This window comes from Saccoglossus kowalevskii, chromosome 11, assembly GCF_978046115.1.
Source record: "Saccoglossus kowalevskii chromosome 11, keSacKowa6.1, whole genome shotgun sequence".
Classification (NCBI taxonomy): Eukaryota; Metazoa; Hemichordata; class Enteropneusta; family Harrimaniidae; genus Saccoglossus; species Saccoglossus kowalevskii.
Window position 1 is genome coordinate 37,559,002 of NC_140651.1, and position 15,735 is coordinate 37,574,736.

Genomic DNA, 15,735 nt, shown 5'->3' on the forward strand with positions numbered 1-15,735 from the left:
GTCTCTGAGGTAAATGCCCCCCACATGTGATGTTCATGTCTCTGGGGTAAATGCCCCCCACATGTGATGTTCATGTCTCTGAGGTAAATGCCCTCCACATGTGATGTTCATGTCTCTGAGGTAAATGCCCCCCACATGTGATGTTCATGTCTCTGGGGTAAATGCCCCCCACATGTGATGTTCATGTCTCTGAGGTAAATGCCCTCCACATGTGATGTTCATGTCTCTGAGGTAAATGCCCTCCACATGTGATGTTCATGTCTCTGAGGTAAATGCCCCCCACATGTGATGTTCATGTCTCTGAGGTAAATGCCCTCCACATGTGATGTTCATGTCTCTGAGGTAAATGCCCTCCACATGTGATGTTCATGTCTCTGAGGTAAATGCCCTCCACATGTGATGTTCATGTCTCTGAGGTAAATGCCCTCCACATGTGATGTTCATGTCTCTGAGGTAAATGCCCTCCACATGTGATGTTCATGTCTCTGAGGTAAATGCCCTCCACATGTGATGTTCATGTCTCTGAGGTAAATGCCCTCCACATGTGATGTTCATGTCTCTGAGGTAAATGCCCCCCACTTGTGATGTTCATGTCTCTGAGGTAAATGCCCTCCACATGTGATGTTCATGTCTCTGAGGTAAATGCCCTCCACATGTGATGTTCATGTCTCTGAGGTAAATGTCCTCCACATGTGATGTTCATGTCTCTGAGGTAAATGCCCTCCACATGTGATGTTCATGTCTCTGAGGTAAATGCCCTCCACATGTGATGTTCATGTCTCTGAGGTAAATGCCCTCCACATGTGATGTTCATGTCTCTGGGGTAAATGCCCTCCACATGTGATGTTCATGTCTCTGAGGTAAATGCCCTCCACATGTGATGTTCATGTCCCTGAGGTAAATGCCATCCACATGTGATGTTCATGTCTCTGGGGTAAATGCCCTCCACATGTGATGTTCATGTCTCTGAGGTAAATGCCCTCCACATGTGATGTTCATGTCTCTGAGGTAAATGCCCTCCACATGTGATGTTCATGTCTCTGAGGTAAATGCCCTCCACATGTGATGTTCATGTCTCTGGGGTAAATGCCCTCCACATGTGATGTTCATGTCTCTGAGGTAAATGCCCTCCACATGTGATGTTCATGTCCCTGAGGTAAATGCCATCCACATGTGATGTTCATGTCTCTGGGGTAAATGCCCTCCACATGTGATGTTCATGTCTCTGAGGTAAATGCCCCCCACATGTGATGTTCATGTCTCTGAGGTAAATGCCCTCCACATGTGATGTTCATGTCTCTGAGGTAAATGCCCTCCACATGTGATGTTCATGTCTCTGAGGTAAATGTCCTCCACATGTGATGTTCATGTCTCTGAGGTAAATGCCCTCCACATGTGATGTTCATGTCTCTGAGGTAAATGCCCTCCACATGTGATGTTCATGTCTCTGAGGTAAATGCCCTCCACATGTGATGTTCATGTCTCTGGGGTAAATGCCCTCCACATGTGATGTTCATGTCTCTGAGGTAAATGCCCTCCACATGTGATGTTCATGTCTCTGAGGTAAATGCCCTCCACATGTGATGTTCATGTCTCTGGGGTAAATGCCCTCCACATGTGATGTTCATGTCTCTGAGGTAAATGCCCTCCACATGTGATGTTCATGTCTCTGGGGTAAATGCCCTCCACATGTGATGTTCATGTCTCTGGGGTAAATGCCCTCCACATGTGATGTTCATGTCTCTGAGGTAAATGCCCTCCACATGTGATGTTCATGTCTCTGGGGTAAATGCCCTCCACATGTGATGTTCATGTCTCTGAGGTAAATGCCCTCCACATGTGATGTTCATGTCTCTGAGGTAAATGCCCTCCACATGTGATGTTCATGTCCCTGAGGTAAATGCCATCCACATGTGATGTTCATGTCTCTGGGGTAAATGCCCTCCACATGTGATGTTCATGTCTCTGAGGTAAATGCCCTCCACATGTGATGTTCATGTCTCTGAGGTAAATGCCCTCCACATGTGATGTTCATGTCTCTGGGGTAAATGCCCTCCACATGTGATGTTCATGTCACTGAGGTAAATGCCCTCCACATGTGATGTTCATGTCTCTGGGGTAAATGCCCTCCACATGTGATGTTCATGTCTCTGAGGTAAATGCCCTCCACATGTGATGTTCATGTCACTGAGGTAAATGCCCTCCACATGTGATGTTCATGTCTCTGAGGTAAATGCCCTCCACATGTGATGTTCATGTCTCTGAGGTAAATGCCCTCCACATGTGATGTTCATGTCTCTGAGGTAAATGCCCTCCACATGTGATGTTCATGTCTCTGAGGTAAATGCCCTCCACATGTGATGTTCATGTCTCTGGGGTAAATGCCCTCCACATGTGATGTTCATGTCTCTGAGGTAAATGCCCTCCACATGTGATGTTCATGTCTCTGGGGTAAATGCCCCCCACATGTGATGTTCATGTCTCTGAGGTAAATGCCCTCCACATGTGATGTTCATGTCTCTGAGGTAAATGCCCTCCACATGTGATGTTCATGTCTCTGAGGTAAATGCCCTCCACATGTGATGTTCATGTCTCTGAGGTAAATGCCCTCCACATGTGATGTTCATGTCTCTGAGGTAAATGCCCTCCACATGTGATGTTCATGTCTCTGAGGTAAATGCCCCCCACATGTGATGTTCATGTCTCTGGGGTAAATGCCCTCCACATGTGATGTTCATGTCTCTGAGGTAAATGCCCTCCACATGTGATGTTCATGTCTCTGAGGTAAATGCCCTCCACATGTGATGTTCATGTCTCTGGGGTAAATGCCCCCCACATGTGATGTTCATGTCTCTGAGGTAAATGCCCTCCACATGTGATGTTCATGTCTCTGAGGTAAATGCCCTCCACATGTGATGTTCATGTCTCTGAGGTAAATGCCCCCCACATGTGATGTTCATGTCTCTGAGGTAAATGCCCTCCACATGTGATGTTCATGTCTCTGGGGTAAATGCCCTCCACATGTGATGTTCATGTCTCTGAGGTAAATGCCCTCCACATGTGATGTTCATGTCTCTGAGGTAAATGCCCTCCACATGTGATGTTCATGTCTCTGGGGTAAATGCCCCCCACATGTGATGTTCATGTCTCTGAGGTAAATGCCCTCCACATGTGATGTTCATGTCTCTGAGGTAAATGCCCTCCACATGTGATGTTCATGTCTCTGAGGTAAATGCCCTCCACATGTGATGTTCATGTCTCTGGGGTAAATGCCCTCCACATGTGATGTTCATGTCTCTGAGGTAAATGCCCTCCACATGTGATGTTCATGTCTCTGGGGTAAATGCCCCCACATGTGATGTTCATGTCTCTGAGGTAAATGCCCTCCACATGTGATGTTCATGTCTCTGAGGTAAATGCCCTCCACATGTGATGTTCATGTCTCTGAGGTAAATGCCCTCCACATGTGATGTTCATGTCTCTGGGGTAAATGCCCCCCACATGTGATGTTCATGTCTCTGGGGTAAATGCCCTCCACATGTGATGTTCATGTCTCTGAGGTAAATGCCCTCCACATGTGATGTTCATGTCTCTGAGGTAAATGCCCTCCACATGTGATGTTCATGTCTCTGAGGTAAATGCCCTCCACATGTGATGTTCATGTCTCTGAGGTAAATGCCCTCCACATGTGATGTTCATGTCTCTGAGGTAAATGCCCCCCACATGTGATGTTCATGTCTCTGAGGTAAATGCCCTCCACATGTGATGTTCATGTCTCTGAGGTAAATGCCCTCCACATGTGATGTTCATGTCTCTGAGGTAAATGCCCTCCACATGTGATGTTCATGTCTCTGAGGTAAATGCCCTCCACATGTGATGTTCATGTCTCTGGAGGTAAATGCCCTCCACATGTGATGTTCATGTCTCTGAGGTAAATGCCCTCCACATGTGATGTTCATGTCTCTGAGGTAAATGCCCTCCACATGTGATGTTCATGTCTCTGAGGTAAATGCCCTCCACATGTGATGTTCATGTCTCTGAGGTAAATGCCCCCCACATGTGATGTCCATGTCTCTGAGGTAAATGCCCTCCACATGTGATGTTCATGTCTCTGAGGTAAATGCCCTCCACATGTGATGTTCATGTCTCTGAGGTAAATGCCCTCCACATGTGATGTTCATGTCTCTGAGGTAAATGCCCTCCACATGTGATGTTCATGTCTCTGAGGTAAATGCCCTCCACATGTGATGTTCATGTCTCTGAGGTAAATGCCCCCCACATGTGATGTTCATGTCTCTGAGGTAAATGCCCTCCACATGTGATGTTCATGTCTCTGAGGTAAATGCCCTCCACATGTGATGTTCATGTCTCTGAGGTAAATGCCCTCCACATGTGATGTTCATGTCTCTGAGGTAAATGCCCTCCACATGTGATGTTCATGTCTCTGGGGTAAATGCCCTCCACATGTGATGTTCATGTCTCTGGGGTAAATGCCCTCCACATGTGATGTTCATGTCTCTGAGGTAAATGCCCTCCACATGTGATGTTCATGTCTCTGGGGTAAATGCCCCCCACATGTGATGTTCATGTCCCTGAGGTAAATGCCCCCCACATGTGATGTTCATGTCTCTGGGGTAAATGCCCTCCACATGTGATGTTCATGTCTCTGAGGTAAATGCCCCCCACATGTGATGTTCATGTCTCTGAGGTAAATGCCCCCCACATGTGATGTTCATGTCTCTGAGGTAAATGCCCTCCACATGTGATGTTCATGTCTCTGAGGTAAATGCCCTCCACATGTGATGTCCATGTCTCTGAGGTAAATGCCCTCCACATGTGATGTTCATGTCTCTGAGGTAAATGCCCTCCACATGTGATGTTCATGTCTCTGAGGTAAATGCCCTCCACATGTGATGTTCATGTCTCTGAGGTAAATGCCCTCCACATGTGATGTTCATGTCTCTGAGGTAAATGCCCCCCACATGTGATGTTCATGTCTCTGGGGTAAATGCCCCCCACATGTGATGTTCATGTCTCTGAGGTAAATGCCCTCCACATGTGATGTTCATGTCTCTGAGGTAAATGCCCTCCACATGTGATGTTCATGTCTCTGAGGTAAATGCCCCCCACATGTGATGTTCATGTCTCTGGGGTAAATGCCCCCCACATGTGATGTTCATGTCTCTGGGGTAAATGCCCTCCACATGTGATGTTCATGTCTCTGAGGTAAATGCCCTCCACATGTGATGTTCATGTCTCTGAGGTAAATGCCCTCCACATGTGATGTTCATGTCTCTGAGGTAAATGCCCCCCACATGTGATGTTCATGTCTCTGGGGTAAATGCCCCCCACATGTGATGTTCATGTCTCTGAGGTAAATGCCCTCCACATGTGATGTTCATGTCTCTGAGGTAAATGCCCCCCACATGTGATGTTCATGTCTCTGGGGTAAATGCCCTCCACATGTGATGTTCATGTCTCTGAGGTAAATGCCCCCCACATGTGATGTTCATGTCTCTGAGGTAAATGCCCTCCACATGTGATGTTCATGTCTCTGAGGTAAATGCCCTCCACATGTGATGTTCATGTCTCTGGGGTAAATGCCCCCCCATGTGATGTTCATGTCTCTGAGGTAAATGCCCCCCACATGTGATGTTCATGTCTCTGGGGTAAATGCCCTCCACATGTGATGTTCATGTCTCTGAGGTAAATGCCCTCCACATGTGATGTTCATGTCTCTGAGGTAAATGCCCCCCACATGTGATGTTCATGTCTCTGAGGTAAATGCCCTCCACATGTGATGTTCATGTCTCTGAGGTAAATGCCCTCCACATGTGATGTTCATGTCTCTGAGGTAAATGCCCTCCACATGTGATGTTCATGTCTCTGAGGTAAATGCCCCCCACATGTGATGTTCATGTCTCTGAGGTAAATGCCCTCCACATGTGATGTTCATGTCTCTGAGGTAAATGCCCTCCACATGTGATGTTCATGTCTCTGAGGTAAATGCCCTCCACATGTGATGTTCATGTCTCTGAGGTAAATGCCCTCCACATGTGATGTTCATGTCTCTGAGGTAAATGCCCTCCACATGTGATGTTCATGTCTCTGAGGTAAATGCCCTCCACATGTGATGTTCATGTCTCTGAGGTAAATGCCCTCCACATGTGATGTTCATGTCTCTGAGGTAAATGCCCTCCACATGTGATGTTCATGTCTCTGAGGTAAATGCCCCCCACATGTGATGTCCATGTCTCTGAGGTAAATGCCCTCCACATGTGATGTTCATGTCTCTGAGGTAAATGCCCTCCACATGTGATGTTCATGTCTCTGAGGTAAATGCCCTCCACATGTGATGTTCATGTCTCTGAGGTAAATGCCCTCCACATGTGATGTTCATGTCTCTGAGGTAAATGCCCTCCACATGTGATGTTCATGTCTCTGAGGTAAATGCCCCCCACATGTGATGTTCATGTCTCTGAGGTAAATGCCCTCCACATGTGATGTTCATGTCTCTGAGGTAAATGCCCTCCACATGTGATGTTCATGTCTCTGAGGTAAATGCCCTCCACATGTGATGTTCATGTCTCTGAGGTAAATGCCCTCCACATGTGATGTTCATGTCTCTGGGGTAAATGCCCTCCACATGTGATGTTCATGTCTCTGGGGTAAATGCCCTCCACATGTGATGTTCATGTCTCTGAGGTAAATGCCCTCCACATGTGATGTTCATGTCTCTGGGGTAAATGCCCCCCACATGTGATGTTCATGTCCCTGAGGTAAATGCCCCCCACATGTGATGTTCATGTCTCTGGGGTAAATGCCCTCCACATGTGATGTTCATGTCTCTGAGGTAAATGCCCCCCACATGTGATGTTCATGTCTCTGAGGTAAATGCCCCCCACATGTGATGTTCATGTCTCTGAGGTAAATGCCCTCCACATGTGATGTTCATGTCTCTGAGGTAAATGCCCTCCACATGTGATGTCCATGTCTCTGAGGTAAATGCCCTCCACATGTGATGTTCATGTCTCTGAGGTAAATGCCCTCCACATGTGATGTTCATGTCTCTGAGGTAAATGCCCTCCACATGTGATGTTCATGTCTCTGAGGTAAATGCCCTCCACATGTGATGTTCATGTCTCTGAGGTAAATGCCCCCCACATGTGATGTTCATGTCTCTGGGGTAAATGCCCCCCACATGTGATGTTCATGTCTCTGAGGTAAATGCCCTCCACATGTGATGTTCATGTCTCTGAGGTAAATGCCCTCCACATGTGATGTTCATGTCTCTGAGGTAAATGCCCCCCACATGTGATGTTCATGTCTCTGGGGTAAATGCCCCCCACATGTGATGTTCATGTCTCTGGGGTAAATGCCCTCCACATGTGATGTTCATGTCTCTGAGGTAAATGCCCTCCACATGTGATGTTCATGTCTCTGAGGTAAATGCCCTCCACATGTGATGTTCATGTCTCTGAGGTAAATGCCCCCCACATGTGATGTTCATGTCTCTGGGGTAAATGCCCCCCACATGTGATGTTCATGTCTCTGAGGTAAATGCCCTCCACATGTGATGTTCATGTCTCTGAGGTAAATGCCCCCCACATGTGATGTTCATGTCTCTGGGGTAAATGCCCTCCACATGTGATGTTCATGTCTCTGAGGTAAATGCCCCCCACATGTGATGTTCATGTCTCTGAGGTAAATGCCCTCCACATGTGATGTTCATGTCTCTGAGGTAAATGCCCTCCACATGTGATGTTCATGTCTCTGGGGTAAATGCCCCCCCCATGTGATGTTCATGTCTCTGAGGTAAATGCCCCCCACATGTGATGTTCATGTCTCTGGGGTAAATGCCCTCCACATGTGATGTTCATGTCTCTGAGGTAAATGCCCTCCACATGTGATGTTCATGTCTCTGAGGTAAATGCCCCCCACATGTGATGTTCATGTCTCTGAGGTAAATGCCCTCCACATGTGATGTTCATGTCTCTGGGGTAAATGCCCTCCACATGTGATGTTCATGTCTCTGAGGTAAATGCCCCCCACATGTGATGTTCATGTCTCTGAGGTAAATGCCCTCCACATGTGATGTTCATGTCTCTGAGGTAAATGCCCTCCACATGTGATGTTCATGTCTCTGAGGTAAATGCCCCCCACATGTGATGTTCATGTCTCTGAGGTAAATGCCCTCCACATGTGATGTTCATGTCTCTGAGGTAAATGCCCCCCACATGTGATGTTCATGTCTCTGAGGTAAATGCCCTCCACATGTGATGTTCATGTCTCTGAGGTAAATGCCCTCCACATGTGATGTTCATGTCTCTGAGGTAAATGCCCTCCACATGTGATGTTCATGTCTCTGAGGTAAATGCCCCCCACATGTGATGTTCATGTCTCTGAGGTAAATGCCCCCCACATGTGATGTTCATGTCTCTGAGGTAAATGCCCTCCACATGTGATGTTCATGTCTCTGAGGTAAATGCCCTCCACATGTGATGTTCATGTCTCTGAGGTAAATGCCCCCCACATGTGATGTTCATGTCTCTGAGGTAAATGCCCTCCACATGTGATGTTCATGTCTCTGAGGTAAATGCCCTCCACATGTGATGTTCATGTCTCTGGGGTAAATGCCCCCCCATGTGATGTTCATGTCTCTGAGGTAAATGCCCCCCACATGTGATGTTCATGTCTCTGGGGTAAATGCCCTCCACATGTGATGTTCATGTCTCTGAGGTAAATGCCCTCCACATGTGATGTTCATGTCTCTGAGGTAAATGCCCTCCACATGTGATGTTCATGTCTCTGAGGTAAATGCCCTCCACATGTGATGTTCATGTCTCTGGGGTAAATGCCCCCCACATGTGATGTTCATGTCTCTGAGGTAAATGCCCTCCACATGTGATGTTCATGTCTCTGGGGTAAATGCCCTCCACATGTGATGTTCATGTCTCTGAGGTAAATGCCCTCCACATGTGATGTTCATGTCTCTGAGGTAAATGCCCTCCACATGTGATGTTCATGTCTCTGAGGTAAATGCCCCCCACATGTGATGTTCATGTCTCTGAGGTAAATGCCCTCCACATGTGATGTTCATGTCTCTGAGGTAAATGCCCTCCACATGTGATGTTCATGTCTCTGAGGTAAATGCCCTCCACATGTGATGTTCATGTCTCTGAGGTAAATGCCCTCCACATGTGATGTCCATGTCTCTGAGGTAAATGCCCTCCACATGTGATGTTCATGTCTCTGAGGTAAATGCCCCCCACATGTGATGTTCATGTCTCTGAGGTAAATGCCCTCCACATGTGATGTTCATGTCTCTGAGGTAAATGCCCTCCACATGTGATGTTCATGTCTCTGAGGTAAATGCCCTCCACATGTGATGTTCATGTCTCTGAGGTAAATGCCCTCCACATGTGATGTTCATGTCTCTGAGGTAAATGCCCCCACATGTGATGTTCATGTCTCTGAGGTAAATGCCCTCCACATGTGATGTTCATGTCTCTGAGGTAAATGCCCTCCACATGTGATGTTCATGTCTCTGAGGTAAATGCCCTCCACATGTGATGTTCATGTCTCTGAGGTAAATGCCCCCCACATGTGATGTTCATGTCTCTGAGGTAAATGCCCTCCACATGTGATGTTCATGTCTGGGGTAAATGCCCTCCACATGTGATGTTCATGTCTCTGAGGTAAATGCCCTCCACATGTGATGTTCATGTCTCTGAGGTAAATGCCCTCCACGTGATGTTCATGTCTCTGAGGTAAATGCCCTCCACATGTGATGTTCATGTCTCTGGGGTAAATGCCCTCCACATGTGATGTTCATGTCTCTGAGGTAAATGCCCTCCACATGTGATGTTCATGTCTCTGAGGTAAATGCCCTCCACATGTGATGTTCATGTCTCTGAGGTAAATGCCCTCCACATGTGATGTTCATGTCTCTGAGGTAAATGCCCTCCACATGTGATGTTCATGTCTCTGAGGTAAATGCCCCCCACATGTGATGTTCATGTCTCTGAGGTAAATGCCCTCCACATGTGATGTTCATGTCTCTGAGGTAAATGCCCTCCACATGTGATGTTCATGTCTCTGAGGTAAATGCCCTCCACATGTGATGTTCATGTCTCTGAGGTAAATGCCCTCCACATGTGATGTTCATGTCTCTGAGGTAAATGCCCCCCACATGTGATGTTCATGTCTCTGAGGTAAATGCCCTCCACATGTGATGTTCATGTCTCTGAGGTAAATGCCCCCCACATGTGATGTTCATGTCTCTGAGGTAAATGCCCTCCACATGTGATGTTCATGTCTCTGAGGTAAATGCCCCCCACATGTGATGTTCATGTCTCTGAGGTAAATGCCCTCCACATGTGATGTTCATGTCTCTGGGGTAAATGCCCTCCACATGTGATGTTCATGTCTCTGAGGTAAATGCCCTCCACATGTGATGTTCATGTCTCTGAGGTAAATGCCCTCCACATGTGATGTTCATGTCTCTGAGGTAAATGCCCTCCACATGTGATGTTCATGTCTCTGGGGTAAATGTCCTCCACATGTGATGTTCATGTCTCTGGGGTAAATGCCCCCCACATGTGATGTTCATGTCTCTGAGGTAAATGTCCTCCACATGTGATGTTCATGTCTCTGGGGTAAATGTCCTCCACATGTGATGTTCATGTCTCTGAGGTAAATGCCCTCCACATGTGATGTTCATGTCTCTGAGGTAAATGTCCTCCACATGTGATGTTCATGTCTCTGAGGTAAATGTCCTCCACATGTGATGTTCATGTCTCTGAGGTAAATGTCCTCCACATGTGATGTTCATGTCTCTGAGGTAAATGCCCTCCACATGTGATGTTCATGTCTCTGAGGTAAATGCCCTCCACATGTGATGTTCATGTCTCTGAGGTAAATGTCCTCCACATGTGATGTTCATGTCTCTGGGGTAAATGCCCTCCACATGTGATGTTCATGTCTCTGAGGTAAATGCCCTCCACATGTGATGTTCATGTCTCTGAGGTAAATGCCCTCCACATGTGATGTTCATGTCTCTGGGGTAAATGCCCTCCACATGTGATGTTCATGTCTCTGAGGTAAATGCCCTCCACATGTGATGTTCATGTCTCTGAGGTAAATGCCCCCCACATGTGATGTTCATGTCTCTGGGGTAAATGCCCTCCACATGTGATGTTCATGTCTCTGAGGTAAATGCCCTCCACATGTGATGTTCATGTCTCTGAGGTAAATGCCCCCCACATGTGATGTTCATGTCTCTGAGGTAAATGCCCTCCACATGTGATGTTCATGTCTCTGAGGTAAATGCCATCCACATGTGATGTTCATGTCTCTGAGGTAAATGCCCTCCACATGTGATGTTCATGTCTCTGAGGTAAATGTCCTCCACATGTGATGTTCATGTCTCTGAGGTAAATGCCCTCCACATGTGATGTTCATGTCTCTGAGGTAAATGCCCCCCACATGTGATGTTCATGTCTCTGAGGTAAATGCCCTCCACATGTGATGTTCATGTCTCTGAGGTAAATGCCCCCCACATGTGATGTTCATGTCTCTGAGGTAAATGCCCTCCACATGTGATGTTCATGTCTCTGAGGTAAATGCCCTCCACATGTGATGTTCATGTCTCTGAGGTAAATGCCCCCCACATGTGATGTTCATGTCTCTGAGGTAAATGCCCTCCACATGTGATGTTCATGTCTCTGAGGTAAATGCCCTCCACATGTGATGTTCATGTCTCTGAGGTAAATGCCCTCCACATGTGATGTTCATGTCTCTGAGGTAAATGTCCTCCACATGTGATGTTCATGTCTCTGAGGTAAATGCCCCCCACATGTGATGTTCATGTCTCTGAGGTAAATGCCCTCCACATGTGATGTTCATGTCTCTGAGGTAAATGCCCTCCACATGTGATGTTCATGTCTCTGGGGTAAATGCCCTCCACATGTGATGTTCATGTCTCTGAGGTAAATGCCCTCCACATGTGATGTTCATGTCTCTGAGGTAAATGCCCCCCACATGTGATGTTCATGTCTCTGGGGTAAATGCCCTCCACATGTGATGTTCATGTCTCTGAGGTAAATGCCCTCCACATGTGATGTTCATGTCTCTGAGGTAAATGCCCCCCACATGTGATGTTCATGTCTCTGAGGTAAATGCCCTCCACATGTGATGTTCATGTCTCTGAGGTAAATGCCATCCACATGTGATGTTCATGTCTCTGAGGTAAATGCCCTCCACATGTGATGTTCATGTCTCTGAGGTAAATGCCCTCCACATGTGATGTTCATGTCCCTGAGGTAAATGCCCCCACATGTGATGTTCATGTCTCTGAGGTAAATGCCCCCACATGTGATGTTCATGTCTCTGAGGTAAATGCCCTCCACATGTGATGTTCATGTCTCTGGGGTAAATGCCCCCCACATGTGATGTTCATGTCTCTGAGGTAAATGCCCTCCACATGTGATGTTCATGTCTCTGAGGTAAATGCCCTCCACATGTGATGTTCATGTCTCTGAGGTAAATGCCCTCCACATGTGATGTTCATGTCTCTGAGGTAAATGCCCTCCACATGTGATGTTCATGTCTCTGGGGTAAATGCCCCCCACATGTGATGTTCATGTCTCTGAGGTAAATGCCCTCCACATGTGATGTTCATGTCTCTGAGGTAAATGCCCCCCACATGTGATGTTCATGTCTCTGGGGTAAATGCCCTCCACATGTGATGTTCATGTCTCTGAGGTAAATGTCCTCCACATGTGATGTTCATGTCTCTGAGGTAAATGCCCTCCACATGTGATGTTCATGTCTCTGAGGTAAATGCCCCCCACATGTGATGTTCATGTCTCTGAGGTAAATGCCCTCCACATGTGATGTTCATGTCTCTGAGGTAAATGCCCTCCACATGTGATGTTCATGTCTCTGGGGTAAATGCCCCCCACATGTGATGTTCATGTCTCTGGCCCCCTGTTTCTAGCCACGCCTAACAAGGACTAACCAGAAACAAACACTCAAATCATCATCCTCATTGGCAGTATTTGTCATGTAATACATCATTGTTTGTCATGTGTATATCATGGGATCTTCATCAGAGATCATGGCTGGTTAGAATGCAGACTTGTGGCAGTTCCTAAGGGACGACGTCAAAAGATCGATGTCGGATAAAAAACTTAATTCTTTTAGTTTTTCCAACCCCCCCCCCTCCCCACCCCCCACTGAAACTTAATTTATAAATATTGATCATGGCATCAGACTACATTCACCATTAAATACAAATCGATAATCGGACAGTAGTATGGCATAGCACTTAGTTGTAATAATGAAGGGGAATATACGCATGCGCAAACTACTTTTCTGGGTTCTGCGCATGCTCTAGGTTCATGCCCTGAAATTGACTTCATTTGATGCACATATTTACACTCGGACCAAACCATTTTCTCGTCTTGGATGTTGTTTTTTCCATTTTCTGTTATTTTTGTCTATGATTGGATAGAAAAAAACGAACTACAAATACTCCAAGATGTTTTTGACTTCATTAAAAAATAAAATCGTTTTTGTAGGATGGAAACTTTTTGAGGTTAAAACCCCCTCACCCCCAAACTAAAGCAAATAAGTTTTTTATCTGACATAGATCTTTTGACGACGTCCCTAACTACGCTGTCTTCCAAAGACCGTGGTAGAGTTGAGCAGATTCTTGATTGTAATGACTGACCAATCAGATTGCTCTCCCTTCTTGACAAGGGGAGCCAATCAGAGGGCCACTTTTAAAATGACATACTTGAACACATTCCAAAATGTTACTGTAAAGGGGTTAATTATTCACTGGGTTTTAATTTGGCTTATTTTGCTGACTGGAAAATGCGCTAAATTAAAACCCAATGAATATGTAAAATTTACCATAGAACACATTATCTAAATGACAAACCTGTGAACTTAAAACCCACTGAATATGCCTGAAATGGTAAATCAGTGAAATTTAAACCCAGTGAAAATTAGTCATTTTACAGTATCACATTCAAAACGTTAATTTGTCATAAAAAACAAAAATCACTATAGCGCGTGACAGAAATCGTCAGTAGATGCAAGTAATCGCACAGAATAAAACCTTTTTAATTGGCATTTATTAGACTGTAATGTATGTAAAATTGTTATTACATGTACTAGTATACTCTGCAATACAACCCCACATGTGAGTGTCAATTGACGTGATAATTTTGAACTGCATGTATGGTTCTTTTTATACTGCCATAGTTTTTGTCAAGTTTGTCGTAAACAAAACACAAACTCCTAAATAACCTAATAATCTTGTTGTAAATCCCAAGTCGCCAAGCAATTTGGTGTCTGCCAAAGTTTGTTTTTCTGTTTGGTCTACAAGCCAACATACTCTGCCAGATCCAATGTATCTGTTTTGTAGCTTTTTCTTGCTTGAAATAATATTGTCATTGTGGTATTAAACAATATTAACACAACAAATTAAATAAAATTGTATTTTTAATTTTCCCTAGAATGAGAAGCAAAACCATTTTTAGCCTCAGGGTGTTGGATATGAGATATACTAGTATCAAAAATATCTAATGGGCTGACAGACTGAATCTCATTGAATATACCCTTACAAATCTACTCCTTCTGTACTACATTTAGAACTATCATAATCTAATTGTATACCAAATTATTTCCTTTAAACTAATTGATGAAAATATAAGATCATACTCTCAATTATATATATTGTCATCAATGTTGTGTATGTTATTTATCTAAATACATTTATTGTTACGCACCTGGTTGAAACACGAGACAATAAATGACAAATTATTATTCAAACTCGGTTTATGTAGCAATGTGAAGAGTGTATTTAAATCTATATCGCCATATACGCGCTATACGGCGAGCACTGAATGATGTGAAATGGCGACGCAGCTATGTGTATATGGGTGTACGTGGTAGGTGATGAAATGACAAACAATAGGCGAGACCTCGTAAAGCCGAAACAATGTGAATATGTGAATGTTATTACAGGTCAACCTGCATCTGGTCGATAACCCAAAAACTCGTGCACTCACCAGATCGATTCTTGATCATGCGACCAAATTTAGCGGCTTCATGGGCTTCTAAACTGGAATCATAATATTTTAAAGGTGGACTGTACGAATACGGCACGGCCCCTGATTCACTTTCGCTGTCAGCGTGTGTAAGGTCGGCCATTGCTCACTATGATCACTACAGCATATTACAACCATAGATCAATCATAAATACGTCTGTATTAACAGTAATGTTGCAGTAAACTGAAAGACAAATGAGGTAATCCGAAATAGATTCGATCTAGGTAGTAAACAACAGGCAAAGTAAAGGTAATTCCTATATCTGACACTACACAACGCAACGACGTTAATAAAAGCCCACCTAAGTATGTGACAGTAGTCAACACTACAAACCCAAATTCAAATTGGCGCGCATATTGTTGTGAAAAAGCAACACTACCCTCTGATAAATATAATTTTCACCAGGTGTGACGAAGTACAGCGAGTTTCAGCAAAGTAATCAAAAGAGTGCGTATTTACGCCATCTCAGCATTGTTATATTTTGTATTCATTCATTTGCACTTTTGAAACTCTGATATTACGGAATATACCACTACCGTAAGGGTGGGTAGCTATATAGAAATGGCGGAGGCAAAATACTCGAGAAACTGAAATGATAAGACAGTTTGGTAA

General features: G+C 45.1%; 1 protein-coding gene across 3 annotated transcripts in view; it reads right to left on the minus strand.

The window, feature by feature from the left end:
* Positions 1–15,426, minus strand: part of LOC100378265 (dystrophin-like) — a 322,146-nt gene extending 306,720 nt beyond the window's left edge. The window contains exon 1 of one of the 3 annotated variants that reach the window (XM_085505169.1): positions 15,084–15,426. In XM_085505169.1, the coding sequence (XP_085361295.1) occupies positions 15,084–15,225 (142 nt within the window). In that variant the 5' untranslated portion in view covers positions 15,226–15,426. The remainder of the gene's footprint in view (positions 1–15,083) is intronic. The other 2 variants (XM_085505170.1, XM_085505172.1) reach the window with 2 other exon arrangements.
* Positions 15,427–15,735: the final 309 nt, after the last annotated feature.